The sequence below is a fragment of the Corythoichthys intestinalis genome, chromosome 6 (assembly GCF_030265065.1).
Source record: "Corythoichthys intestinalis isolate RoL2023-P3 chromosome 6, ASM3026506v1, whole genome shotgun sequence".
In the NCBI taxonomy this organism is placed as follows: Eukaryota; Metazoa; Chordata; class Actinopteri; order Syngnathiformes; family Syngnathidae; genus Corythoichthys; species Corythoichthys intestinalis.
In genome coordinates this window covers 12,023,736-12,051,671 of record NC_080400.1, presented here as the reverse complement: position 1 = coordinate 12,051,671, position 27,936 = coordinate 12,023,736, and the positions used below count along the sequence as shown (strand labels likewise).

Genomic DNA, 27,936 nt, shown 5'->3' with positions numbered 1-27,936 from the left:
AAAGGTTATTTAGGTATGTGTATTTATTTAAACTATCTACTCGGTACTTTCTTTTTGTAATTTCCACAGAATACAATGCAGGACTGACTAGCGCCAGCTTGACCCGAAAATACCTTTGTTAAAAATAACACAAATATACATCATTTGAAAGCCTAAACCCTCAACTTTATTGGGGAAGAAAAATTTTGGGCAGGAGGGCTTTTTTATTTATTTATTTTTAATGTTTTTGAAACAGCAGAACCCTATCTGGGGGCGAGAGCACGCGAGAGCAGAATTACAGACGCCATGACTTTGAGATATTATCGCGTACTTACCATGTTTCGATCCAAAAACTCCATGTCGCATGTATCAGTGAGTGTAAAGACACAGCGGTGAATGGCAACAGCTGGATTTTTGGGGGATTTTATGGGTGAAACAAGGTAATATTATATGACAAGGGTCGCGATGCAGAAATCGCAGACATCAAGGAGCGGTCGAGCTGTTCTTTTTCATATATTTACCCCTCTAGACTTTTTTAAAAAATTTTCTTTGTTTGGACCGATTATTCATCATCTAACATATCGGGGAAAATGCGACAGTAACAAACAAACAAACAAAAAAAAAAATACAATTTAGCGATAGTTATGAGGTAGATATCCGTCACTTTTAACAGACCCCATTTTTTTCATTGTGATAAAAATGACATCTTGAATACTAAATTACCTTGTTTTCATGGCTGGGTTGTATCAAAAACGGTTGTGCAACGTCTGTAAACGGTGGTTTCCAGGGTAAAACGGGCAAATTAAAAATAGTTTGGGGGCTTAATGCGCCATGAACCTGCTATGACATTCTATCGAACACAACAGTTGTTTTGGCTTAAAATACAGCAGTTTCTTTTAAAGAGGAGTGCAAGAGCAGAAACTGCTTTTTCAGTCTCGTCTGTGTTTTCCGCCATATATATTTTTTGTCCCCACAATTAAGGATGCAAAACACATTTCTAAAATATCAGGACTTTTTTTTATTATTATTCAGTTTTTTTCTCCAAACATTACATGGAATCTCAATAAATGATACAGTATATATACATACACATAAGTGTATTTCTTTACCTAAAAAGTCGAGGGTCACGATACAATGCAGCTGTGCGTTTTCAAGACAGGGTTACATTATGGACGTTTTACGTTGCCTGTGCTACCGGACTTTTCCACAATTCCGGGTGACATATTGGGTGTTTGGGTTCAGAGTTTGGGACGGTGTATGAGCTGCCGGGTTGAAAATATGGTGGCGAGGGGAGCAGCAGTATCTTCTTCTGGAAGAAGCAGTGCAAATTAAACGTTTAGCACATCTGTTCTAGCTAACACGTCACAAAGAGCAAACAGCACCTCGGTGAACCCAGAGTCAGTCTTTTTTTTTTTTTTTTCCGAACTGGGATCGTACTTATACCTGAAAAAGTAATAAAATATGGAAACAAATATCATACTATTTTTTTGGAGACACTCATGGACATGCTGCTCTTGAACCATTCCAGCTGTGCGCGTGCGTTGAACGCTGAGCGTCATTGTTGAATGAAACCTTGACAATTTGTTACACATCTTTGGTACGGACCAGAAAGGTGATCCATGTCAATCGTTTTAAAAAAAAAAAACAAGAACAAGGAGACATAACAGTGATTCTGAGTGTTGGATTCATGTACGAAGCGAGCAAATGTTTTCCAGTTTGGAAGTGGTAACCTTGTGGACCAGGTGAGTGAGTCTAAGGAATCTCCCTCATAAAGTGAGGTTGGGCCTCGACGTTCTCTTAGACCCATGGAGGAGTCATGGAGCACTGAGAGAAATGATGTGTGACGCTTCCAGGTTGCCTTGGACGTCTACATCATCCCCAGCTGCATTAACGTGTTGGCGTACGCCATGGGCTTGACATTCGGATGAGGCTAGAAAACAAAGGGAGGAGGAAAATGAGACTCACAAACTGAGGTCTGAATCTTTGGGAGAACACAGATGCACCATACTGACCACGGCAGTGAACTGGTGGAACTCTGGCTTGAGATCAGATCCCCTGAGGTGGATAAAAGCTCCTTTGTTTCCCATCTGGTCACTAGGGGGCGGTAGAAGACCAGAAACGTTAGGAGGTGTCAGGACTCCATCGCCCAAAGTGGGGCAAGGGCTACTCACCAGTAGTTGGGCGCCGAAAAGACTGTGATGCACTTCCCTGAGTGAGTGACCTCGTAGCCCTCCGCCTTGACTTCGTGACTCCGAATGATGAAATCCAGCTTGTTCTGATCCAAGAAGCGCTCCGTCACGTCGGGCCCAAACTGGCAGCTGACGCCTCGCTTGCTTATCGACCGCCCGTTCTGCATAAAACTCAAACTTCATTCATCTGAGGAGCATGTTAAAAGACGCGTAAAGAGTTTAGAGCGGAGCTGACCTGAGGCTGGGGGTCCGACCAGAGGAGATCACACATGGGACCTGCGAGTCACACACGAAAGAAGATTGTAATATGCCCTCCAGACAATGAGACTTACTGATGAGTTTTATGGCGTGTATTCTTGAGCAACCTTTAAATTAAATCCACCATATAATCATATAGTCTAATAATTTTAAGAGCTTTTACTTCATATAAAGGGCCAGCTATTGACAAGGATTCAGTGTGAATATTAATCTATTATTGTATTTTATCTAGTTTAAGCTGTTAAAAATAATAACTTGCAGCCCAGTTCAATGTCACGTTGAGATGCTACTTCGCCCTGGTGAGGCTCAATTAAAACAAAGAAAAACTGCAATTAGTTGACCCAGAAGTAGCCTCAGAACTGTTGATCAAACTTGTGTAAATGAATATAGTATATCAATATCCAAGAAGTGGCTCTCAGTTTATTGAGTAGAACATTTCTCCATGTGATCCTTTTCTACATTTGGTTGAATTTGATCATTAAATAATACTAAATAAACAACAATATTTGGTTAATGAACAATAATTGGGGAAATAATCATTTAGTCGTAAACTGTATTATCAACCAAATCTATCTGATTAAGCGATAGAATGATCAATTCTAAAAATAATTACAGCACTACACAGGTAAGCACTACCAATGTTTTTACTGTTAACGAGAAAGCATGAAATGACAAAAACTTGAATTGAAAAATATATTTTTGGTTAACTAAAATAAAAGAAAGCTATAACAGGAAAGCAAGACTACTAAATAAAATGTATTGAAATTAAAGATAAAGCCTATGTTTTTGTATCCTGTCCCCAAAATCAGAATATACAGTGTATCACAAAAGTGAGTACACCCCTCGCATTTCTGCAGATATTTAAGTAAATCTTTTCATGGGACAACACTGACAAAATGACACTTTGACACAATGAAAAGTAGTCTGGGTGCAGCTTATATAACAGAGTTAATTCCCCCCCCCCCTAAAATTAACTCTATTAAAATATAGCCATTAATATCTAAACCCCTGGCAACAAAAGTTTGTACACCGCATGGGAACTACGTACATCCCTAAATGTCCAAATTGAGTACTGCTTGTCATTTTCCCTCCAAAATGTCATGTGACTCGTTAGGAGTGCTGTCAGCATTGCTGCAGAGATTGAAGAGGTGGGGGGTCAGCCTTTTAGTGCTCAGATCATATGTCGTACTCTACATCAAATTGGTGTGCATGGCTGTCACCCCAGGAGGAAGCCTCTTCTGAAGACGGTATACAAGAAAGCCCGCGAACAGTTTGCTGAAGACATGTCAACAAAGCATATGGATTACTGGAACCATGTCCTATGGCCTGATGAAACGAAAATTAATTTGTTTGGTTCCGATGGTCTCAAGCATGTGTGGCGGCGACCAGGTGAGGAGTACAAAGATAAGTGTGTCATGCCTACAGTCAAGTATGGTGGTGGGAATGCCCCCCCCCCCACCACCTCTTCAATCTCTGCAGCAATGCTGACAGCACTCCTGTAACGAGTCACATGACATTTTGAAGGGAAAATGACAAGCAGTACTCAATTTGGACATTTAGGGATGCACATTTTTTTATAGGGGTGTACTCACTTTAGTTGTCAGTGGTTTAGATATTAATGGCTATATTTTGAGGGGAAAATAAATTAACTCTATTATATAAGTTGCACACTTATATAACGTCTTACTTATATAACAAGAGTAAATATCATGTTTACCTTATGCCGTCACTCATCAACAATTATTCCCAGTGTTGTTAATCTTAAAATCTTTAAAAAAACTAATTAATTATAGTCACAAATTACTTCTCCCAAAACGTAATTGCGTTACCAACTCATTTACCTGAATGTAAGAGTAATTAGTTACTTGGCAAAGTAACTGGTGATAATTTTCATGTTTTTTTTTTCCTCCAAAAAAAAAAAAAAAACCAAACAAAAAAAACTTAGGTCACATTATGTGAAGCGTAAAAGGTTTTTGGGACAATTGGCCCTAGCCCAATTCTTTACCCTAATTTACCCTTTACCCTGAATGAACTGTTAAAAGTTGTTAAAATTGCTCCCATTATTGCATTAGTTCCCTTCTGTCTACTTTTGACATGTGGAAGTTTTAAAACTGTTTCATCATTTAAAGATGGATTCAAGTCAAGATTTTGCTGATTTAGGAGTATTTTAGATAAAAAGTTACTTACCGTAGGTTTGCGAGGAAGGTTCTCTACAACAGAGCCTTCCTAAGAAGTCTACTGCTTTAAGATGGCGGCTGTTTACTAACGCATCTAGTTCCTATACTGTACATGTTGCTAACGCTGCCGTGTCTGTCATTTCGCATCTAGTTCTATATATATACAGTATGTGATATCTACCATGTCGAGCATATCTACCATATCATGTGGGCGTAGTTTGTATGCTATCGGCTACAATCAGGTATTATTGGAGCCGCCTAGCATCGCGTTTGCTCGGCGTCACAACTTTTTTGCCTCCTCCCCACTCCTTCTCTGCTCTGTCGTCTCGGTGAGTCCGCCTCCCTCAGACTTTTATCTGGTCATTCAACCAATGTAGCAACACAAAGTAACACACGCCTTTCCATCCTCAGTAACGGTAACGACGCTGCCAAGATGAGAAAATTAATTAGATTACTAACTACTGAAAAAAATAACGCCGTTAGTAACGCCGTTATTAACGCCATTATATTCTAACACCGTTATTAACAACACTGATTATTCCTGACTGCAGCCGACAGCCGCTACGAACAACGCCCAGTCGCTAGTTGCTACAAAAGTTTTGGCCACATAATGCTTAGGTAGATATCATGTATATATAGAACTAGATGCGAAATGACAGACGGCGGCGTTAGAATATGTATACAGAACTAGATGCGAAATGATAGACTTGCCGGCGTAGGAAAACAGCCGCCATCTTAAAGCAGCAGACTTCTCTGGAAGGTTGTTGTAGCGAACCTAATTAACTTTTTATCTAAAATATTTCGAAATCGGCAAAATCTTGACTTGAATCTATCTTTAAATGATGAAACAGTTTTAAAACTTTCACATGTTGAAAGTAGACAGAAGGGAAATTATGGAATAACGGGAGCAATTTTAACAACTTTAACGGTTGATTCACAACATTAAATTAATTGAATGTAGTGTAAAGCTCCTGATACAGAATGGGGACTTGAGTGTATTATTTATTGTTTTTAACTGTTAACTTGACACTGAAATAGTAGTTTGCTGTAGCCTGAGAGGATTTTTGAACAATTTTGGAACTTATGTACGAAATACATTGGGGGGGGATCAGTAATCGATTTATAATCGAATCGTAGCCTCTGAATTGTAATTGAATTGTTTGGTGTCCCAAGATTGCCACTTCTAATTATAACTAGCTGAATTTGAGAAAAAATGTAAAACGAAATAAAAATATCATGAAAAATACCCAAATTAATACATCCATGCAGACATCCCCACAAAAATACATGCGCACATCCAAACCAGAAACCAACAAAAACCTCACCAAAATCTCACATCACCCACCCACCACACCTTCTCATCGAACACACACTTCCTACTGCAGCACAAATAAATATACAGATACATAAACCATCCCACGCGCAAAACACACACGACCACACCTACACATTCACCCACCCACCAATTTAAACGCACCAACACACCCCACTGCCCTTAGAGTACCCGAGTCTGGAGGCTGTCTGTTCCTCTCAATCTTCCTGAGATCCTCCAACGTGACGCCATCTTCACTGAACAGCCCACCATGCATAACCTGAGCCAAAATAAATCAGTTTCTGGCTGTTCACTACTTCGGATGAAATGCTCCACTGTCAAAATACGGAATTGACATGACTGCCCTTTTAAGGACAAGTAGTAGTGGTCTACCTACCAGAATTTTGCTGTTGATGCACTGGGCTAGCGGCAGCCACTGGAAGACTTCGCTGAATAGCTGGAACATTTGCGCGGTGTACTTGGCCTTAACTTCACCTTCAAAGCCGTACATTTGGTTCATGTTGTCCGTTTCATGGTTACCTGCCAGTCAGCCATCTTAAGTTAATCCTACATTATTCACAAAGCGTTACAGGCTGATGCACCTTCCACTACTAAACGCTTACCTCGAAGCAAATGGAAGTTGTCAGGAAAGAGCAGCTTGAATCCAAACAGGGTGAGAATGACCTCCACTGAAAAAGAGCCACGGTCTACAAAGTCACCGTTGAAAAGCTGAGTTCAACCCGGTTAAGAAGATTTTAAGAAATGCTTAGAATCCTGAAATGGAAAGTCCAAAAGGATACATATGGATTGCTCTCTGCCGGTAGGCCGTTCAACTCGAAGATATTAAGGAGATCGTAGTACTGCCCGTGCGTGTCGCCGCAAATTGTTATTTTTTCTGCCTGTTGAAAAAACATTGAGAGCTGAAGAATATAAGTATAAGATAAATGATGGAACCGAACCCCTAACTCATTGGCTGCCATTCATTGTCAATGGCAGTGAACAACTTAAAATACAGTGAACTCTCCCACTTCGTGGTGAATGGGGGGCTGTGAACCCCTTGTGAATGGTGAAACCCGCGATGTGGAGTACCCGTTGAATTTCCCTGTATGTGTACATGCATGCGCATATGCAAAACCAACGGAATGTACACTCCAGGCATGAAAATGGGTCAGGGGTTAAAAAGGTGAGAAGGGTGTGGAGGAAATATGTTCCGGTAGGGCTGTCCCAAACGACTAATTTTCTCCCGATTAGTCAGCAGACTATTTTTACAATTGGTCGACTAATTTTTTTTGTTTTTTACTAATTTAGCAAAATAATTTTTGTTGACGCTTATTAATTCACAAAAACATTTTAGAACACTAAAATTCTTTATTAAAGTACAAATAAACATGTATATAACAGTAATTAATCACACATGAACACTGAGGTCAAATGCTGATAGTAGGCCTGAACGATATTGAAAAAAAAAAAACTATCATTGCGATTTTTGGGGAGTTTGCGATATCACAGTGGGGAGAACAAGTATTTGATACACTGCCGATTTTGCTGGTTTTCCCACTTGCAAGCCATGTAGAGGTCTGTAATTTGTATCATAAGTTCTCTTCAACTGTGAGGCACAGAATCTAATAAAAAAAAAAAAAAAAACAGAAAATCTCGATGTATGATTTTTAAATAATAAATTTGCATTTATTTTTAATTATTATTATTATTTTTTTTAACCTGTCCTGTTCAGCTGTTTGACACAGAGAATGGAAGTCTTAAGTGCCCGGGTTGTCTGAAAAGTTTTAATGTTTCACATTGAGAGTCTGATATACTCCCATTGTGATCATTCAAAATACCTTTTTATTATGACAAAGCAGCGAACAGGAAGGGATTATGGGGGGACAGAAGAAAAGCAACACAAGAGAAGAAAGAAAAGAAACATACACAAACAACAACAAGAAATACATGGAACATCTAGAGTAATTATTAATATGCTGGTGCCATCGTCAGCGAGATGTATTTCCGGTTTACACCATGTGGGGGCCTATTGGCCAGTGAAAGAGGGGGGTGGGGGTGTCTATACGCTAAGTGATTGAAATAGAGTGTACACAAATCAGTTCTGTGATCTAGAACCCAGTAATCATGTGAATCTCTTATGAATGTAAGCCCGTTGGCGACCAACCCTACGCCGCCCCATCGCCAGTCCCGGCACCAGGACCCCCAACCCGAGCATGCCCAACCGCATCCAGCAGCACGCGAGCCCCACCGGATGCACGACAGCCATGCAGACGGGCGGAGAAGCCGCGCGGGAGCCAACCCAGGGCCACGGCCCCCACCCAGCTAGCCCAAGGAGGGAGGCCGGGGGGTCAAGCGCAGCCCATCCCTCCTCCCGCAGCCCAGCAAACGAGCCCCCCCCCCCCCCCCCGGGATCCAGGGTGGTCCCCCGGGCCACCCGCGCACCCATCAACCGGCCTTCAGAGATGGGAGGAGGGGACGCACCACTAACCCCATGTCTACCCCCACCCCCGCCCGCCCACCCGGGCCACGAGCCGCAGCCCCCCAACCGACACGGCACGCCACGGGAACCCCAGCGGCCCACTAAGCCCAAGGCAGGACAAGGCCCCCCGCCGGTGCAGGCAACACCCCGCTGATACACCAGCGCCAAGCCAGCGACCCACGACGGAGCGCAGGGCGGATGTCCAGTCAGAGAAGAGGGGAAGGCGGAGGCAGGAGAACGCTGAGGAACTGTAATGGGGTGATGCAAGATCGGAGCCCCGACCCCCCACCCCACTCCCGCGGCCGGCAGCCCAGGCAGAGGGGAGGCCACACCCCAGGAGCCACGCCATGAGGAAAAAGTGTGGGACCCACCTACCACCCTATTACTGTGGCTGCCAGGTTCCCGGCACACTGCAGCAGGGATTTTGGCCCACTCCTCCACGCAGATCTTCTCCCGAGCCTTCAGGTTTCGGGGCTGCTGCTGGGCAACACGGACTTTCAGCTCCCTCCATAGATTTTCTATCGGGTTCAGATCTGGTGACTGGCTAGGCCACTCCAGGACCTTAAGATGCTCCTTACGGAGCCACTCTTTAGTTGCCTTGGCTGTGTGCTTTGGGTCGTTGTCATGCTGGAAGACCCAGCCACGACCCATCTTCAGGGCTCTCACTGAAGGAAGGAGATTGTTAGCCAAGATCTGGCGATACATAGACCCATCCATCCTCCCCTCAATACGGTGCATTCGTCCTGTACCCTTGGCAGAGAAGCAGCCCCAAAAAATGATGTTTCCTCCTCCATGTTTCACGGTTGGGATGGTGTTCTTGGGGTTGTACTCATCATTCTTTTTCTTCCAAACACGACGAGCCGAGTTTAGACCATAAAGTTCAATTTTGGTCTCATCCGACCACATGACCTTCTCCCATTGCTCCTCTGGATCATCCAGATGGTCAGTGGCAAACTTCAGACGTGTCTGGACTTGTACTGGCTTCAGCAGTGGGACCTTGCGTGCGCTGTAGGATTTTAATCCATGACGGCGTAATGTGTTTCCGATGGTTTTCTTCGAGACTGTGGTTCCAGCTCTCTTCAGGTCATTGACTAGGTCCTGCCGTGTAGTTCTGGGCTGATCCCTCACCTTCCTCATGATCAGTGATGCCCCACGAGGTGAGATCTTGCATGGAGCCCCAGAACGAGGCAGATTGACCTTCAACTTGAACTTCTTCCATTTTTCTAATAATCGCTCCAACAGTTGTTACCTTCTCACCAAACTGCTTGCTTATTTTACTGTAGCCCATCCCAGCCTTGTGCAGGTCTATTATTTTATCCCTGATGTCCTTACACAGCTCTTTGGTCTTGGCCATTGTGGAGAGGTTGGAGTTTGTTTGTTTGAGCATGTGAACAGGTGTCTTTTATACAGGTAACAAGTTTAAATAGGTGCAGTTACTTCCGGTAATGAGTGGAGAACAGGAGGGGTTCTTAAAAATGAACTAAGAGCCGAAATATTTACTAGTTGGTAATGTATCAAATACTTATTTCATGCAGTCAAATACAAATGTATTATTTAAAAATTATACAATGTGATTTTCTGGATTTTTTGTATTAGATTCCGTCCCTCACAGTTGAAGAGAACTTATGATACAAATTACAGACCTCTACATGGCTTGCAAGTGGGAAAACCAGCAAAATTGGCAGTGTATCAAATACTTGTTCTCCCCACTGTATATTGCGATATTAAAACGAGAAAATTTTCAGCAAATAACTTGAATAGCTCCGTTCGGGATAGCTGCACTGTTAACAGAGTTTGGTCGCATTGCCTAGCAGGAGGGAGAGTGAAGAAAAACAGTTTGGTCGCGCTGCCTAGCAGGAGAGAGAGTGAGATACTGTGGTGCTGTACGAGCATTAAGCAGAAAAACAAGAATGTATGTTGTTTTTAAATAAAAACCCGATCCTTTTCACCCAATTCCGATGCTCTGAAAAATGGCGCCGTCGGCCCTAATTTTTATAACTCCGTTTAATCCAGGATCTGCACACTTGCTGCGTTCATGAAGTAAAACAAATGTTTAAATGTTGAAAAAAAGAAAAAAAAATTGCACGTCCTGCGATGTGACTATTGCGCATTTGCACGTTGTGATGGCCATGTTCAAACGATATATTGTGCAGGCTTAGCTGATAGCATTTACTCGTGCGAAAGAATGGAATGTAAACAGATTCAGAACACTGACTATGCCTTTCCAAAATTATTCAAAACAATTCATATAAAAAAATGTCTAGCATTATTATTATAGTACACTACTATATATAATTATATATTATAGTATTAATTCTGACGTATGTGGGATTAACTCCAGAAATCATTATTTAAATGACAAACGTGGCGTGCTTTTGTTTTGAAATGTTCACCGGAAGTACGCTCGCTTAACCGCTAACAACTTTACACTCCGCAAAAAGCACTTTTCGTCATTGCTTGTGGTGTCACTGATGGATTTCCCCCCCTTATTTTTACATTTGCAAATGTTGTTAACCAGCGATTTTTCATGTTTGAAGTGTCACCTTTTAACTGCATGTTTGCGTTTTGGAAAAGACTGCCAATATTTTATAGCGTGCTAAAGTAGATTGTCCTTTTTCCCCCATTAGTCTCAGTGTAGAAATGCTAACGTTTACAGTGTTTAATATACGTGTCTTCTTATTTTGTATGTGTGAACTGTAATTCTACGCCGTGTTGTTGACCATTAAACATCTGGACACAACAACTGGAGTCTCATATGTCATCTACACACACGCTCAAACGTAGGCACGCACGCGGTGATAAAATTCTGCCGTGAAAATGACTGCCGTCATTTTTATTTACCTTGCGATAAATGGACTCATTGCATATTGCGACATGCTTAGTAACTTCAAAAAACATGTCTTTAGTTAGATGGACTTACGACCCCCTCCCCCCCTAAAAATTTTCTCCTCGGATCTACACAATTCACGTAGGTCACCCTTTTTGACTTCAAAACGGCGAATTTCGCCGAAAGGTGAGTGATTTTAATGCCTGACACTCACTTTGACGATCTCTCCTCTGGGCCATCCAAAGGGTCAAGGCACGCTACGTTCTCATCAAGGGCTGTTTTGCTCGGTCACAACCCTCTTTGCCTACCAATTGAAGGACACAGCATGTGTTCTACGAATGTTCGCAAATTAAGGCTGCAGCTATCGAATGATTAGGTAATGGATTAGTTAGTTCGAATAGTCAAGTAATCGGATCACAAACATTAAATGCGTTGCAGAATAAATTTTAGGACATGTAAAACAAAGAAACAAGTGTTTATTCGTGCAATAACATTCTGATTTACCAAGATTGCACATTCAAAAGAGCATTAAATGCGAATAAAAAATAAAATACTGTACCCGAGTGTTTCTTCAAACTATGCAGAATGCATTTTCATTTCACAAGAGCAAGTAATGCATTGAACCGAAATTAAAATACTGAGCTTAGCCTCAAACGGTATTAGGAAAAAAAAAAAAAAAAAAAAAAAAGATCTACTGTAAGTACCGGACAACAAAAGAACAATTTGGTAATTTGCATATCAAAAGTCTTATTAAATATTATTAAATGCTATAAAATGCTTTAAAAAAATTTTTTAATTTTTTTTTTACAAAGCTCTAAACAAATCGTTCAAACACATATTTCCACAATTCTAAAACTGTTTTATATATATACTTTTAAACTAAATAATGAATGCATAAATAAAGATATTAGCTCAAACACAAAAATACCTTATGTTGGTCTTAACAGGGAACAGCTGGATTCAGCTTCACTAGTTATGGCACATTAATTGTTCCCACTAGAGGGCAGTGCATCCACCCAAATCAATAAAACTAAATGCAACACTTTCAAAACAAACTATTACAACGTCACTAATTAAACGAATCTTCGAAGCAGTCAAATTTGATTCCAATCTTTTTTCTAATCAAATTAATCGAAGTAATCGATCACAGGCCTCGATTTTATTTTTTATTCATGGGACATCCTGTGTAGGCTCTTGTTGCTTCCTGAGACTTGTTGTTGATGTGATGTTTCGCTTCAGTCTCGTTTCAGTGCTTTGTTTGAATTTTTTTTACAAACATTTTTTTTCGATTAATATTTTCGAACCTCCGCAATGTACTCAGACTGCGATTTCGGCGACCTTGAAGTGTGAGGGTTCACTGTACACGTTTTCATATTATGTGAAGGGTAGTAGGAATAAAACTTGCTTTCTCTTTTTGCTGTCCTTATTAACCTAAAAATACAGACAAGCTTACCGCTTCTATTGTGACTTCTACAAGACTTGGTAGTTTGGATAAAAGGTCTTTTACTTGCACCAAAATCTGCAAAAGACAAAATTTTATTCCATATTTACTCGTCAGCCTCATGGCTTTTCACCGCCAGCGACGCCTTACCTGATATGCGCACTTTCTGTGCAGTTTCTTCTGTTCTTTGAACCAGTCCATCATTTCTTTCATGAACTTCAAGGTGACCTTGCCATCCTCCAGTTTGGGACCCGTGTAGTCATCTTCGATTGCTGCGACAAGACAGCGGTATCATTTGAGAATGACGCTTATGCATGCCTCCATCCAACCATCCATTTTCTCCCGGTCATAAATGTTTTAATTAACCCGTTCCTCCACAACATTTTTTCCCTTCTATATGATTCCGTTTCTTTGTGCGTGAGTAGTCAAATTTTTTCACACTTACTCATGCTTTCAATATCAAGCGAATCGACCACCGACTTTTTGATCTCGTCGCTAGCGATGGCTCTCTCGAAGGCTTTCTGTTTGACGATCTTGTTACATTCCTGGTACTTCATTTTCGCGTCCTTGTCGTTCGGTCGAACGCGTACTACCTGTTGTCACACAACAAAGACATTAAATTTGTGTTTGCAATAATTGAAATCCAACATTAACATGATACAAAAACACTTTAATAGCAAACTCATTAGAAAAAAAATTGCAGTAATACTTTTACAATGCAAATAGTAGACATGACACCAACACTCACACTCGGGCTGCAGCTATTGATTTTTTTAGTAGTCGATTAATTGATGAACGAGTTCGATTAATCGAGTAATCAGATAAGCATGGAAAAAAATAAAATACCTGAGCTTGGCCTCAAACTGTATTAAAAAAATAATAAAAAATGAGGATCTACATATGTACAACAAAAGAACAATTCGCTTACTTACACAGCAAAAGTCCACTAGCTTAAATGCTATGAAATACTTTTTTTTTTTTTTAAACAATGCTTTTACAAATGGTTCAGACACATAATCCCACAAAAATTGGCTAAATATACCTTTAACTAAATTACGAATGCATTAAGAAACATTAGCTCACACAAAAACTTATCTTATGTTGTTCTTAACAGGGAGCAGCTGGATTTGTCCATGTAAAACGAGGCAGACTAGAGAGCAGTGTATCCACCCAAATCAATAAAACTAAATGCAAACACTTTCAAAAAAACAAACCATTACAACGCCACTTTAATTAAACGAATACTCGAAGCAGCAAAATTTGATTCGAATCTTTTTTTCCTAATCGAATACTCGAGTTAATCGATTAATCGTTGCAGCACTAACTCACACGCTCATCATGACATGACAGGATTAGCACATAATCCCTCTTTCAAAGTGTGGAGATTAGCTGTAACTCGACTAGACGAGGCCTTGCCTCTTCACTAGGCTGTCTTACCGTCTCATAGTCCTTAAGCGCGGCTTTGAACTTGCCCAGCGCCATGTTGGAGGTGGCCCGGCGGTAATACCCTTTGATATAGTTCTTGTCAATGTCGAGGGCCTTGGTGGCATCCGCCAAGGCGTACCCGTAGCATTCCGTGCGCAGGTACGCCAGGCTGCGGTTGCTGTAGTAGATTGCATTGGATGGGTTGAGCTCCAAGGCCTCCGAGTAATACTTGATGGCATTTTCATAGTCTTTATCTGCAAAAAAAAAAATTACAAAAGGTATGGTTACATGGACACTATTATTTGGATTAGAAGCCTGGTCAGAATAAAAATGCTTCATGTATACACCCCTTTCGCAATATTCTAAGATGATCCAGGCCATTCTGATCAAGATTCTATTCCGAACTGTGCCGACCGTGTAATCTGATTGGCGCACATGAAAACACTTTATTCCCAAATTTTGGAACAATCCATCCTTTCTGGTGATATCAGTACCGTATTTTTCGGATTATACGTCGCACCTGAGTATAAATCGCACCAGCCACAAAATGCGCAATGAAGGGTATTGGCCCGAATATACGACGGTGTTTTTTGCATTGAAATGACTGAAAATGTGGGGGTCGTCTTATATTCGCGTTCTAGACGTTATACCCATTCACGACGCTAGATGGTGCCAAAAATCACTGAAGCAATGTTCTGTCATGACAGATCTCAGCTACTCTCAAGTTTAACCAGTTTGCATTATTTTATTGCAATGCTTTTCCTTATTCAGATTTGTTTCAAGACTACAGTTTAAGTTGGACTTCACGTTGATGGTTATTGCAGTTATTGCAATTTTGTTGTTTTATCACAATAGATTGGCTCGTGCCTACAAATAAACATAAAATTTCGGGTTTTTTCGGGCTCGGGCAAGCAAATCAAGGTAATTGATCGGGCTCGGGCCGCGTCGGGCTTTAAAACCCGCGAGCCGGTCGGGTCGGGTTGTATTTTTTAGGCCCGATCTAACTTCTAGCGTCATGTAATGTTAGCATACCGTACAACTATTCAGCCTGTTGTTCTCTATTGTATTTTAAAATGCCTTTCAAGATGACATGTCCGATCTTGGTTCTGGATTCTATCAAATAAATTTCCCCTGTTCGAAGCAGTCTTTCAGGTCATCCGAGTGTTCGTTTTCAATTCAGGTAAGACGGCTAGACTGGATTGATGAAAAAAGACTGGAGGCAAACGATCATTACTGCTCAGTTTTAATTTCAGAAATTTCTGTTTGCATTAAATGACAGAACAAAAGCTGTGTGGATAAATGCACACCGAACAGAGAGCTCGGCGTTGCTTATATGCTGTACTTAAAAGGAGGTGTGTCTGTTTGGTGATAAATAGAGATGATGCCGATCAATCCGGTCCGATCACGTCATTTTCAAAGTATCAGACTCAGCAAAAAAATATCGGACATGCCTTTTTTTGACATATACAGTATATTTTTTAAATAAATCGTTTTCTAATTGTATTTAACGTTACAGACATAATATGTTACACTCATCCAGAGTCTTTAGTTTTGGCTTAAGGTAGGGTTATCAAATTTATCCCGATAATGGCGGTAATTAATTTTTTAAAAATTGTATCACGTTAAAATATTTAACGCAATTAATGCATGCGCTGCACAACCCACTCACGCATTGCCGCGCTCAATCTGTAATGGCGCCGTTTTACCTATATAGAGAGCTAAAAGGCAGCATAAAATGAGTAGAGTGAATCTTGGAAGCCTTTGGAGCCTTTTTTTAATTGGCTAAAGCCTTACAATCCCTCTCCCTACGATTAGAGCTATCGTGGGAAGCAATGTGGGGAAGCAAGGTAGTAATTGATCTTTTTCTTAACACCCTATGTTATATCCCAACGCAGAGAAGACATATCAATTGGTAGCACACAGTCATGGTTCCACTTCCCATCATGCATTTGGGCATGGCTACAGTATCATTTACTGAAAGCTCAACAAATACACTAGATGGCAATATTTAGTCACAATATACAATGTCACATTTGTCCTTTAAGAATTACAAGTCTTTCTATCCGTGGATCCCTCTCACAGAAAGAATGTTAATAATGTTAAAAATGCCATCTTGAGGATTTATTGTCATAATAAACAAATACAGTACTTATGTACTGTATGTTGAATGTATATATTCGTCCGAGTTTTATTCATTTTTTTCTTAATGCATTGCCAAAATGTATATGATCGCGAAAAAGTATCGGGAATGATTGGAATTGAATCGGGAGCAAAAAAAAGCAATCGGATCGGGAAATATCGGGATCGGCAGATACTCAAACTAAAACGATCGGGATCGGATCGGGAGCAAAAAAACATGATCGGAACAACCCTAGTGATCAACTCTTCCTGCGGATCTTGCAAAATAGTTCATGAGCCTAGCTGGTTGGCAGTTAAAAGTCCATGATTATCTGAGGCAAAACTAACTATCAGCAGTTTCTGTGAAAAACAACTGTTCATGCTTGCAAGCATATCAGAAGATTGCATTAGGCGTGATGTATACTGACTTCACCTCCAAAAAATGCGACTTATACTCCGGTGCGATTTACCGTATTGGCCCGAATATAAGACGGCCCTGATTATAAGACGACCCCCTCTTTTTCAAGACTCAAGTTTGAAAAAAGACTTTTTGAACACCAAATTCATTTTTATACAGAAAATAATTACAGTACATCTGAAACAAATGATTATAACAATATATTTGAGAGAAAAACCATGTCATTTTGCCTAATTCAAATCTTAATATCTGAACATTTAAATATGTAAACTAAAGTGCAATCACATTCGTAAATGAATGGTTTCTGGTTTTTGAAATGTAAATAAACCAATCTATTGTGATAAAACAACAAAATTGCAATAACTGCATTAACCATCAAAGTCTAACTGTAACTGTAGTCTTGAAATAAATCTGAATAAGGAAAAACATTGCAATAAGATAATGCAAAGTGGTTAAACTTGAGAGTAGCTGAGATCTGTCATGACAGAACATCGCTTCAATGATATCTGGCGCCATCTAGCGTCATGAATGGGGAGAGTAGCTGAGATCTATCACACAGAACATCATCGCTTCAATGATATCTGGCGTCATCTAGCGTCGTGAATGGGTATAATGTCTAGATCGCGAATATAAAACGACCCCCTCTTTCTCAATCTTATTTCAATGCAAAAAAACACCGTCTTATATTCAGGCCAATAAGCTATATTTATTTAAAAGAAGTTAGCCAGAGAGAAGTCGGCCTGACCCGACCGTAATAAATCACACATAAGTCGCTCCAGAGTACAAGATGCACCCTCTGCCAAACTATGAAAAAAACTGTGACTTATAGTCCGAAAATACGGTATATGCGTTTCTGTTATTCCAGAAGCTAGCAGAAGCAGTAAGCGCAACTTGCGCAAGACTAAACTGGCGTGTATATGAGACGAACACGTTGCTGGAAATATTAAAAGCTCTTAAAAGTGTTGAACGATTTGATGGCGGAAAAATAGGAAAAATACACCCAATAATGCTAACATTTAATGTCTAAATGAACAACGTTTTGTTGACATGGATGTCACTAGGGCTTTCTCTTCTTCTACTACTATTTTTTCCTGTTATATTTGGTCATGCAGCCTTCACACGCTTTGGGAAAGATTAACCTTACCACATTGATAATTACGAGTACATCCTGTTCATGTGCTTTTGTTGTAGTTGTAGCAAAAAGACATAGCAGACATGGACTTCATTTTGGTTTGTTGGTGGGAAAAACTGTTTCAGACCAATTAATTCATTTACAACAACAAAAAGAGAATGCATCAAAATCCAAACAATAGGTGTTTCTTGTAACTGAACATTTTAGCGAACACTTGGTTCAAAAATAAGATTAAAATGTGTACACTACGTTATTATGCCGGTGTGAAAAAAAATGTGCAAACTGATGATAAATCTTTTTTAAAAAGTTAGCTACATACTGTATTTAGCTTAATTACGACACCACATGAACACAGCATCAATCTGCGCACGTCAAAATAATTTGTTCCGACTGATGTTCTGATGCATGAACACAGTGCATCCGATCATAATTTTAACGCTAATCGGATTAAAGAAATTTTGGCGATGTAAATATAACCAATAATGTGGCCAATATATGGTGATTTTGTCAATGACGAACTACCTTAAAATGAAACTTCTGTACTAGTTATGAAATCATGCGTCCATTGTGTAGTCCCTGACTAATTTAAAGGGAACCTCGGACTTAAGGACTTGTATGCTCTAATAAGCCACAATTGTTCTCTTTTAATAAAATATGTTATTAGAAACACATAAAACATTACCAATGATTTTGACCTACGGAGGGTGCCGTGCTTTATGCACGCAATGGACGCTCGGGGTAATGACGTAGTTTGTCACTTATTAGACGAACACTGTCGGTATTCTGCAATTCCTTCTACGCAGCGAGACGTCCAACACATGCGTACATTGGGTAAAAGCGGCGAGTACTTACTGTTTGCGTTTTTATTGAGTCTTTTATTACCTTTTCATTGCCTTAAAATACTTTTTGCATGTGTTTCCCTCTTATACTTTTAAGCATTGTGTTTTCTTGTGGTAGCTTTAAAGCAGATTGTTGATCCATTGACCACATTAGTAGGGTTGGGCATCGTTTGAAATTGAACGATTCTGGTTCCAAACGATTCCGATTCTTTTAAGAGGCAGGGTAAAAAAAAAAAAGGCAGGGTCAAAACATTTATAGTTTAAAATAGAGCTGCAGCTATCAATTATTTTAGTAGTCGATTAATCGATGAACCAGTTAGTTCGAATAATCGAGTAATCGGATAAGGAACATGAAAAATCAAAATACCTAACTGAGCCTCAAATGGTATAAAAAAATAAATAAATGAGGATCAACGTACAGCAAAAGAACAATTGGCTAACTTAGATAGCAAAAGTCTGCTAGCTTAAATGCTATAAAATGCTAAAAAAAAAATAATAATAAATTCTAATGCTTTTAACAAATGGTTCTGACTCCTATTCCCACAAAAAACGGCTAAATATACATAAAAACTAAATTACAAAGGCATTAAAAAATATTAGCCCAAACAAAAACTGATCTTAACAGGGGGAAGTTGGGTTCAGCCATGTGAAATGAGGCTGACAAGAGGGCAATATATCCACCCTAATCAATAAACTAAATGTAAACACTTTCAAAATAAACCATTACAACGCCACTTTAATTAGACGAATACTCAAAGCACAAAATTTAATTTGAATATTTTTTCTAATCGAATACTCGAGTTAATCGATTAATCGTTGCAGCACTAGTTTAAAATTAGAGGTGTGCAAAATTTCCGATTCTTAGATTATTCGCAATTCGGCCGTAGAAGATTCGAGAACGATTCACAAACATCCAAATTCCGATTATTGAAATATGCCAAGTAAAATGGAAGTACAACACACTCAGCGCGCCGCATGGTCTTCGGGACGGAACGGAGCGGGAGTAACTAAACATCATGCTTCTCATTACACGGCCCCTCGGGTAATGCCAACGCTCAACTCAGGGCTCTAGCTCAACTCATGCCACGAGATAAAAAAAACACAACAACATACCTGACTGCTGCCGAAAAGCTGCTACAAGTACAGCTACATAATGTTACGGTAGATATCATTTATATAGGACTAGATGCAATATAGACTCGGTAGCGGTAGCAGCACATCTGCAAAAAGCTAGATGTGGGCGTTAGTAAACGGCCGCCATCTTAAAGCAGTAAACTTCCCTGCAAGGCTGTTGTAGCGAACCTCCAAGCAAACCTAATTAACTAATTTATCTAAAATACTCCTAAATCGGTAAAATACTGACTTGAATCTATCTTTAAAATAGTTTTAAAACTTTCACATGTCAAAAGTAGACAAAAGGGAAATTATGGAATAACGGGAGCAACTTTAACAACTTTAACGGTTGATTCACAACATTAAATTAATTGAATGTAGTTTAAAGCTGCTGATACAGAATGGGGACTGGAGTTTTTTTTTAATTTAATGTTATTTTTGTATATTTGTTTACTGCTATATGTTAACTTGATACTGAAATAGTAGTTTGGTTTAGCCTGAGAGTATTTTTGAACAATTTTGGAACTAGTGTACAAAACTTTAAAAAAAAAAAAAAAAAAAAAAAAAAAAAAAAAAAAAAAAAAAGAAGGGGGGTACATCAATAATCGTTTTATAATCGAATCGGAGCCTCTGAATCGTAATCGAATCGTGAGGTGCCCAAAGATTCCCAGCTCTATTTAAAATGTATTAGTTGATATTAATGTCATTTCAATTTGTTGTTTTTTTTTTAATTATATGAATTTAGAATGTATTATTATTATTAATTATTATTAAAACAATATGAAATTTATGAATTATATGCACTTCTCACAGAGCTATTTTTAACTTGCATATAAATATCAGTCTTTGAACGTGAATGGGATGAAGTTTCTTTCCACTTAAGTGCACTTTCGCAAAGATGTTTATTTTTCAAAAGCTCGCGGAGAAAACATTTACACATATTCTTTTGCCATACATATACCTTAGCTGGGAGCTACGACGAAGCATTAGTATAAATTCTTCTATTGATTACAATTTGATGTAGATGAAGCAAAATAATAAGGTTTCCTTATTTGTAAAGCCGATTCTGTTGGTTTACAGACACATGCAATGTTTGTGTTGTGACAATATCAGTTAGGCCAGTGAGTGGCGCTGTAGGAGTGTGTACGTATAATGCGGAGAAGAAGAGATCAGAGCGTCTGGCTAGGATGCTATGTGATGTGATGCTATGTTTTTACTGCTACCAGTTCATTAAAAAAAGTAATCGAATGCTTCATATGGCTGCTTCTTTCTAAATAAGCAACACAAAAAATTTTTAAAACAAAAAGGCTTTTAATACTGTTGATTTTAACAGAGGCGTCTACTGGTTTAAGATGGTGGCTGTTTACTAACGCCAGTGAGTCATTTCACATCTAGTTCTCTTTACATGTTCTCACGCCGCCGAGTCTGTCATTTCGCATCTAGTTCTATATACGTTATATCGACCACAGCCGACGTAAAAATACGATTTATTCTTATACTATTCCCACCCATCCATCATCTACTGCTTAATCTGGGGTCATGTGTTGTTTTACTTGCCTGGTTCTGACGGCGCAGCGTGTCAAATACATAGCATTCAGCTAGCTATGCACTTGGCGCTTGCATTCCATGAAGCAGGTCGTGCATGATTGGTCGTGCAGCCACCTTTGCATGATATAGTTGTGTTGCAAATGTTGCACTGAGGTGATAGGTCTTTTTTTTTTTTTTTTGGGTAAAGTTAAGCCAAACTTTTGAGCGCTGCCGCACCGTGTCCATGGTTGTAATCACGTAGCAATGCACAAACACGCGCTTCTTGTGGCTTCTTCTTCGTGGTTTTCGACAGCAATTTTTAAAAATTCCAACGGTTCCGGGAGCATCAGTGTTAGAACCGGGTCCCATTGATGCTCGATGCCCAACATTACACATTAGTCACGTAGCGTATTTGAACCACCCTTATTTGATATTATTAGGTTTAAGTATTTTTTAAGGCATCTTTAGTATGTTGTCTGCATGCATATACACAAAAGAAGCTGAAAGTAGTACACAAAAGAAGCTGAAAGTAGTACTTTGGGTGTCAAATTCGCCTCTTATAGGACGTTTCGCCGGTGTAGTACATTTAGACAGAACACCGGTTTTGCCTTACTCTCGTCTCATCCCGTCTTTCCTGTTCATTTTGCTGCTTGTTTTGTGAATTATCAATAATGCGGTCATGCTAATTAATGTCAAATTGAAAGGGTTGAACAGATGTTATATTTATGTCGCTAGGGTCATACTCTGGAAGCCCGGCAGCGTAACACTGACGTCACTGCCCTGCGACGTCAACAACAATGGCGACCTACTAATTAAAACTACTTTACAAATTGTAATAAAACGAAAACAGCAAGAGGGGTTTCAATGTCAAATTATTTTAACTCTTAAATAACGTTTATCTTTCAAGAATTACAAGTCTTTCTGTACGTCGATCCCTTTAATGATTTCATCCGCCAGTGGGTGAAACCTACAAAAGGCGGGGGTTATGTATTCAGTTCCTTATGTCTATGTGTGTGGTGCAGTAATATGTAATAGAACAGGTGATTCAACTGTGGGGTAATGAAGTAAAATGTGCCAGAGGTCAGTGATAACTGGATAACACGTTAGTCTAAATAACTTAAATTTGTAGGGTAGGTGATATGATGAGAAGAGAACGCATAAATGTCGCAGATGTCAGAAAAAATGGCGATGCTTTGCATTTGGCTGCTTTGGTGGAAGACTGCTCTGAGAATGTTATTTAATAGTCAACTAGAGGACCAAAGTGTTGCGTCATTTCTTAATGCACAAACTAGTATTGTCACAATACAAAAAAAAAACTTTCAATACTACATTTTTTTTTTAAATTGTACTACTCCTCCTCCTTAAATAGCAGCCAATGAGTTCATTATTCCTTTAATATTACGAATTTACCTTGAAAGATGTTTATTTACATGTACCATTATGACCTTTTACAAGTCAAAATTTTTGTTTAGATTAACAGGGGGTTCTTTAAAATGTTTTACCTGCGTCCCGAGACCCCCACGCTCTTTGACCGCTGCTGTTAACATCACATTAAAGCGTGGCCCGCTCAATAAAATTCATTTGATTGACGACGAGGCTATGTCAGTATGCGCTGCTGCTCACATGACGGTTCCGTTAATTCAAGGAATATTCTAGCAACTTCGAAGCACACAGAGTAACATCAATTATATTTTAACTTCAGCAAACTATACGGCCACGCATCCAAACTAACGAAACGGTACCGAATTTACTTTGACGTGAACTTGCCTTGCGTGCGACAATGACTCACGCGGTTTAAGACGCTGTTAGCCTGAGCTAGCCGCTTACATGAGCCCAATGAATGGGCTTCACGCGCCTCGTTAGCTTTGCTTCATATTGACGTGTGACTGCGATCGGGGCCGTTTATAAGCCGACATTTTGCCCCCTTCTACGAAAACCGGTAACGCCGTCGTCTGCTTTCGGCCGCCGACGCGGACCGCCGACTTGACAGCGTTGCCAGCTCACCTTTAAAGTATTTATTGGCCTTCTCCTTGAGTAGCTCGGCATCGTTTACTCCCTCCGCCATCTTCTTCACGCTGCCGTAATCCGACGCGTACGCCATTGACGGACTGTCGCAAAGGTCGCAAAGTTGTGGCATGAGTTTTCTTGCTCGCGTCGAACAATCTGTTTTAAGATTTGTTTTCTTTTGATGAATAGTTACAAAATTAGCCTAAACAGGCATCATTTTACTAAAATGGAATGCGTGTGCAAGCTAACATTACTTAACACAACAGACGACGCTACAGGATGGCTTCTGGTAAAATTTTACTATTGCAGTGTCTATTTATTTTAACAATTGACTGTGTTGATTATTATTTATGAGATGAAATTGAGCTAAAAAGGTAAATTTGCGTATTATACTTTTGTATTGCGCGTTATCAACCAGTAGGGAGCGTTACTGACATGGAAATCTGCCATTAGCTCACCCTGCAACGATTTACGTAACTATTGCCGGCTATTGAAAACGATAGACATCCACTTCATTTAAAGTTTGAGACAAGCTGTGAAGTCCATCTTCAGTTTCCATTGACAGCGCTATACGTCCAATCCATATTGAATGGATAGGGTAAAAGGTCGCTCCCTCCCGGTCAAAAGGGATTGGACGTCTAGCGTCGTCAATGGCGGCGAATGAGTTAATAATAGTGGGTTAAAATTGGCCAAAAAGGCAAGTGGCATTTTGGTTCCAAGGAACGACAAGGAAACTGTTTTTGTTTGTTTTGTTTTTTAACCACCTGTTTGATAGTAGTTCTATTTATCAACCAGCAGGGAGCACTAAAGATATTTACCAGACATTTTTGTTGTTTGTAAGTATCTAATTCTAACTTTCACACGCTTTTGGCCTTAAACAGCCACCGAACAAAATGTTCCAAACAGTATATATACTGTATTAAAATAATGATGATCTCGTCCTAGTTTAATCACGAATGTAAACAAGTGATAAATATGTGCCTATTTCCTATACTATGTTAATTTAAAAAAAAAAAAAAAAAAATTTGGACCAAAAAAGTGAAATTGGGTAATGCAATAGTGGTTGGAAACAGTGAACTAAATGCAATAGAAAAGAATGTGAGTTATACGTGCAGTCAACCTCATGGTAAAATGTTAGTTCTAACCGTATCATTAGTGTACATTAACATGGTGGGAATTTACAGTTTGAAATGCTGTTAAATGACTTGAAAAAAAACAAGCTTGCAAACATTTTCACACAAATTTCTTTTGGTCCTCTTCCAGGTGCCTTCAGGCATGAGGATGTTGCTCTGGAAATTTCCTGCCATCTGAGCTCAGCGGGTAGCTGCCGGCCTCCACAGATGTCAGAGTAAAGGGGACAAACAAAGTGCAGGTGCTCATCCTCACAAATGTATGCACACATGGACTTTTTACAAAAGCTTTGGTAGGCATATTTTGGTTTTGGGTGAAATGTCAGGAGCAACCAGGATACAGGACAACATTTCAATTGAGAAAAAATTACAAAAGGATGCATTTCCAATTATATACTGTATATCTACTTGTATACCTTACTGTGACTCCCCCAGGCTTTGTATAGTTCCATTCTTGAATAATAACTGTTCAGCGCCCTATTAGAGAACAGCAAATTCTGCAAAATGTACTTGAGCATTTGCCTTCAAAAGTTTAGACAAGGTAAAAATATCTTATTTTTCGGACGATAAGTTGCACATGAGTGAGTAGAAGTCGCACCAGCCATAAAATGCTCAACGAAGAGGAAAAAAACATATATAAGTCGCACTGGAGTATAAGTCGCATTTTTGGAGGGAAATTTACTTGATAAAATCCAACACATAGAACAGATATGTCATCTTGAAAGGCAATTTAAAATAAAAATACAATAGAGAACAACATGCTGAATAAGTGTACAGTATGATAATGTTAAATGATGCATGAACAACGAAGTGCGAACGTGGCCGTTAGGTTAAAGTAATATACAGTAGCTATTAAGTAGGGTTGTTCCGATCATGTTTTTTTGCTCCCGATCCGATCCCGATCGTTTTAGTTTGAGTATCTGCCGATCCTGATATTTCCCGATCCGATTGCTTTTTTTTTTTTGCTCCCGATTCAATTCCAATCATTCCCGATAATTTTTCCCGATCATATACATTTTGGCAATGCATTAAGAAAAAAATGAATAAAACTCGGACGAATATATACATTCAACATACAGTACATAAGTACTGTATTTGTTTATTATGACAATAAATCCTCAAGATAGCATTTACATTATTAACATTCTTTCTGTGAGAGGGATTCACGGATAGAAAGACTTATAATTTTTAAAGGATAAATGTGACTTTGTATATTGTGAATAAATATTGCTATTTAGTGTATATGTTGAGCTTTCAGTAAATGATACTGTAGCCATGCCCAAATGCATGATGGGAAGTGCAACTGTGACTGTGCGTAGTGGTACCAATTGATATATCTTCCCTGGGTTGGGAAATAACATAGGGTGTTAAGAAAAAGATAAATTACTACCTTTCTTCCCCACATTGCTTCCCATGATGTTTCTAATCGTAGGGAGAGGGATTTTAAGTCTTTAACCAATTAAAAAAAGGCTCAAAGGCTGCCAAAATTCACTCTACTCATTTAACGCGGCCTTTTAGCTTTCTACATAGGTAAAACGGCACCATTACAGATTGAACGCGACAATGCGTGAGTGGGTCGTGCAGCGCATGCATTAATTGCGTTAAATATTTTAACGTGATACCATTTTTTAAAAAATTAATTACCGCCGTTTTCGGGATAAATTTGATAACCCTACCTACAGCCTAAACTAAAGACTCTGGATGAGTGTAACATATTATGTCTGTAACGTTAAATACAATTAGAAAACGATTTAATTAAAAAAATATACATATATTAAAAAAAGGCATGTTCGATATTTTTTTGCCGATTCCGATACTTTGAAAATGACGTGATCGGACCCGATCGATCGGGACATCTCTACTATTAAGAGTTATTCAGACAACTATAGCATAAAGAACATGCTAACAATTTAACTATGAAAAAAAACTGCGATTTATAGTCCGGAAAATACGGTACTCTTTTACAGGTTATAGTGAATTCCCTGGATTACTGCAACTCCCTCCTCCTTGGCCTCCCTCAAAAGACCCTACATAAACTGCAACTGGTCCAGAATTCAGCGCTCGCATTATAACCCGTACCCCATTCATCCACCACATCACTCCAGTTCTCTGCCAGCTCCATTGGCTCCCGGTCCGCTTCCGCATCAAGTTCAAAGTTCTCCTCCTCACATTCAAGGCCATCCACAACCTTGCCCTTGCCCTCCCTACCTGTCCAACCTCCTCCAATTCACAATGCCCTCCCGTGCCCATACTGTAGGTCCTCCACCTCCATACACTTGTCTGTCCCCCTCCCGCTCGCCTCATCACTACCACCCGACCTCAGGAACACAAACTCACTCCCCCTTTTTCAATCGGAACTCAAAACTCACCTGTTCAGACTCGCATATCCATAATAATCCCTGATTTGTGTTATACTGTTCTGCTAATTATTTTCATAGATTAGTATTTTATTGTTTTGAAAAATCTATACTTAATTATTTTTAGTCTTTCGTCATTATTGTAGTTTTTAGCCTTTGTCTAATCGTTTTTTAAACGACCCTGAGTGCCAGAAAGGGGCCTTCAAATAAAATGTATTATTATGAATTTCACGTTAATCCTGCAATTCCACCAGGAAGGCTAATGTTTCAATCTTTTCGTGTCCAATACACATACATGGCAAGTGACACACTGTTGCCTAGAATTAAATCGTTTGCCAAAAACATAACGCAACCTTAGGTGGAGAGGTTCGCTTTTCCACTGCCAGAACTCCACTGCACAGACTAATGAGAGTGGCGCCTGAAAAGGAAAAGGAGACTTCTGATTTAAATGTTTGTGGCTTTCTTCTTTAATGAGGAGACTGTGTTTCATACATTACTGCGACATGAAGGAGTATAGCCTAATCCGCTCTCCTTGCTCTGATTCACAAAGAGCATCCAAGAGTCAAGTGTGAGTGGCCAGGGAGTCAGGTGAGTCACCACCGGTGACCCCCCGGTGAACACTTAGTAACCATGCAGTGTGATTACACTTTCCCTTTACCCATAAGAGCGATGACTCGTGTCTCCCTCCGAGTCATGTAAGAAGATGTGTTGAAAGTACTTTCACTGTATGCTAGGCCTGCCGATTTTAAGCCTGAGGTCATAGATTAAAAAAAAAAAATATATATATATATATACACAGTATATATCAAAGTGATACTTCCTCTTTTTGAATCGCTAAATGTGGTGGAAATGCAACTTAACTATACTTTGGGACATAGCAAACAATCCCTTCAAAAGAGTGCAATCTTGATGTTTTTTTTTTTTTTTTTTTTTTTTTTTAGTTCATTCATCACTCTAAACCAGGGGTCCTCAAATACAAATCTTGAAGGTCAACAATTATTAATTATTAAAAATTATTATTAAAATTATTATTATTTATTATTATTACTAAAAAAATATCAACTAACATAATACACTTAGCATTTTGAGTTCCCAAAAACCCTTTAGCTAAATGCTAATATACAATAGAAAACTCTATTTACTCTATTAACTAACATCGGGTACGCAGTATGTTACTGTCAAAACAATGAATATTCATACAAAAGCGG

The 27,936-nt window shown here is 39.3% G+C and overlaps 1 protein-coding gene and 1 long non-coding RNA gene across 2 annotated transcripts; one reads left to right on the top strand and one right to left on the bottom strand.

Annotated features, from left to right (window-relative positions):
• Positions 1-989: 989 nt before the first annotated feature.
• Positions 990-23,372, bottom strand: LOC130918018 (serine/threonine-protein phosphatase 5-like). The gene is made up of 13 exons (XM_057839867.1): positions 23,239-23,372; positions 14,100-14,341; positions 13,108-13,255; positions 12,813-12,934; positions 12,675-12,740; positions 6,716-6,814; positions 6,539-6,644; positions 6,313-6,455; positions 6,108-6,195; positions 2,404-2,444; positions 2,151-2,329; positions 1,992-2,073; positions 990-1,909 (listed from the first exon to the last, which is right to left on the bottom strand). The coding sequence occupies exons 1-13, from the start codon at positions 23,369-23,371 to the stop codon at positions 1,847-1,849; spliced, it is 1,512 nt and encodes a 503-aa protein (XP_057695850.1). The 5' UTR covers position 23,372; the 3' UTR covers positions 990-1,846.
• On the top strand, positions 23,165-27,592 carry LOC130918025 (uncharacterized). Its single transcript, XR_009063550.1, has 3 exons — positions 23,165-23,530; positions 24,505-24,613; positions 26,339-27,592. It is a non-coding gene; the product is annotated as an uncharacterized LOC130918025 (long non-coding RNA).
• The last annotated feature ends 344 nt before the right edge of the window (positions 27,593-27,936 follow it).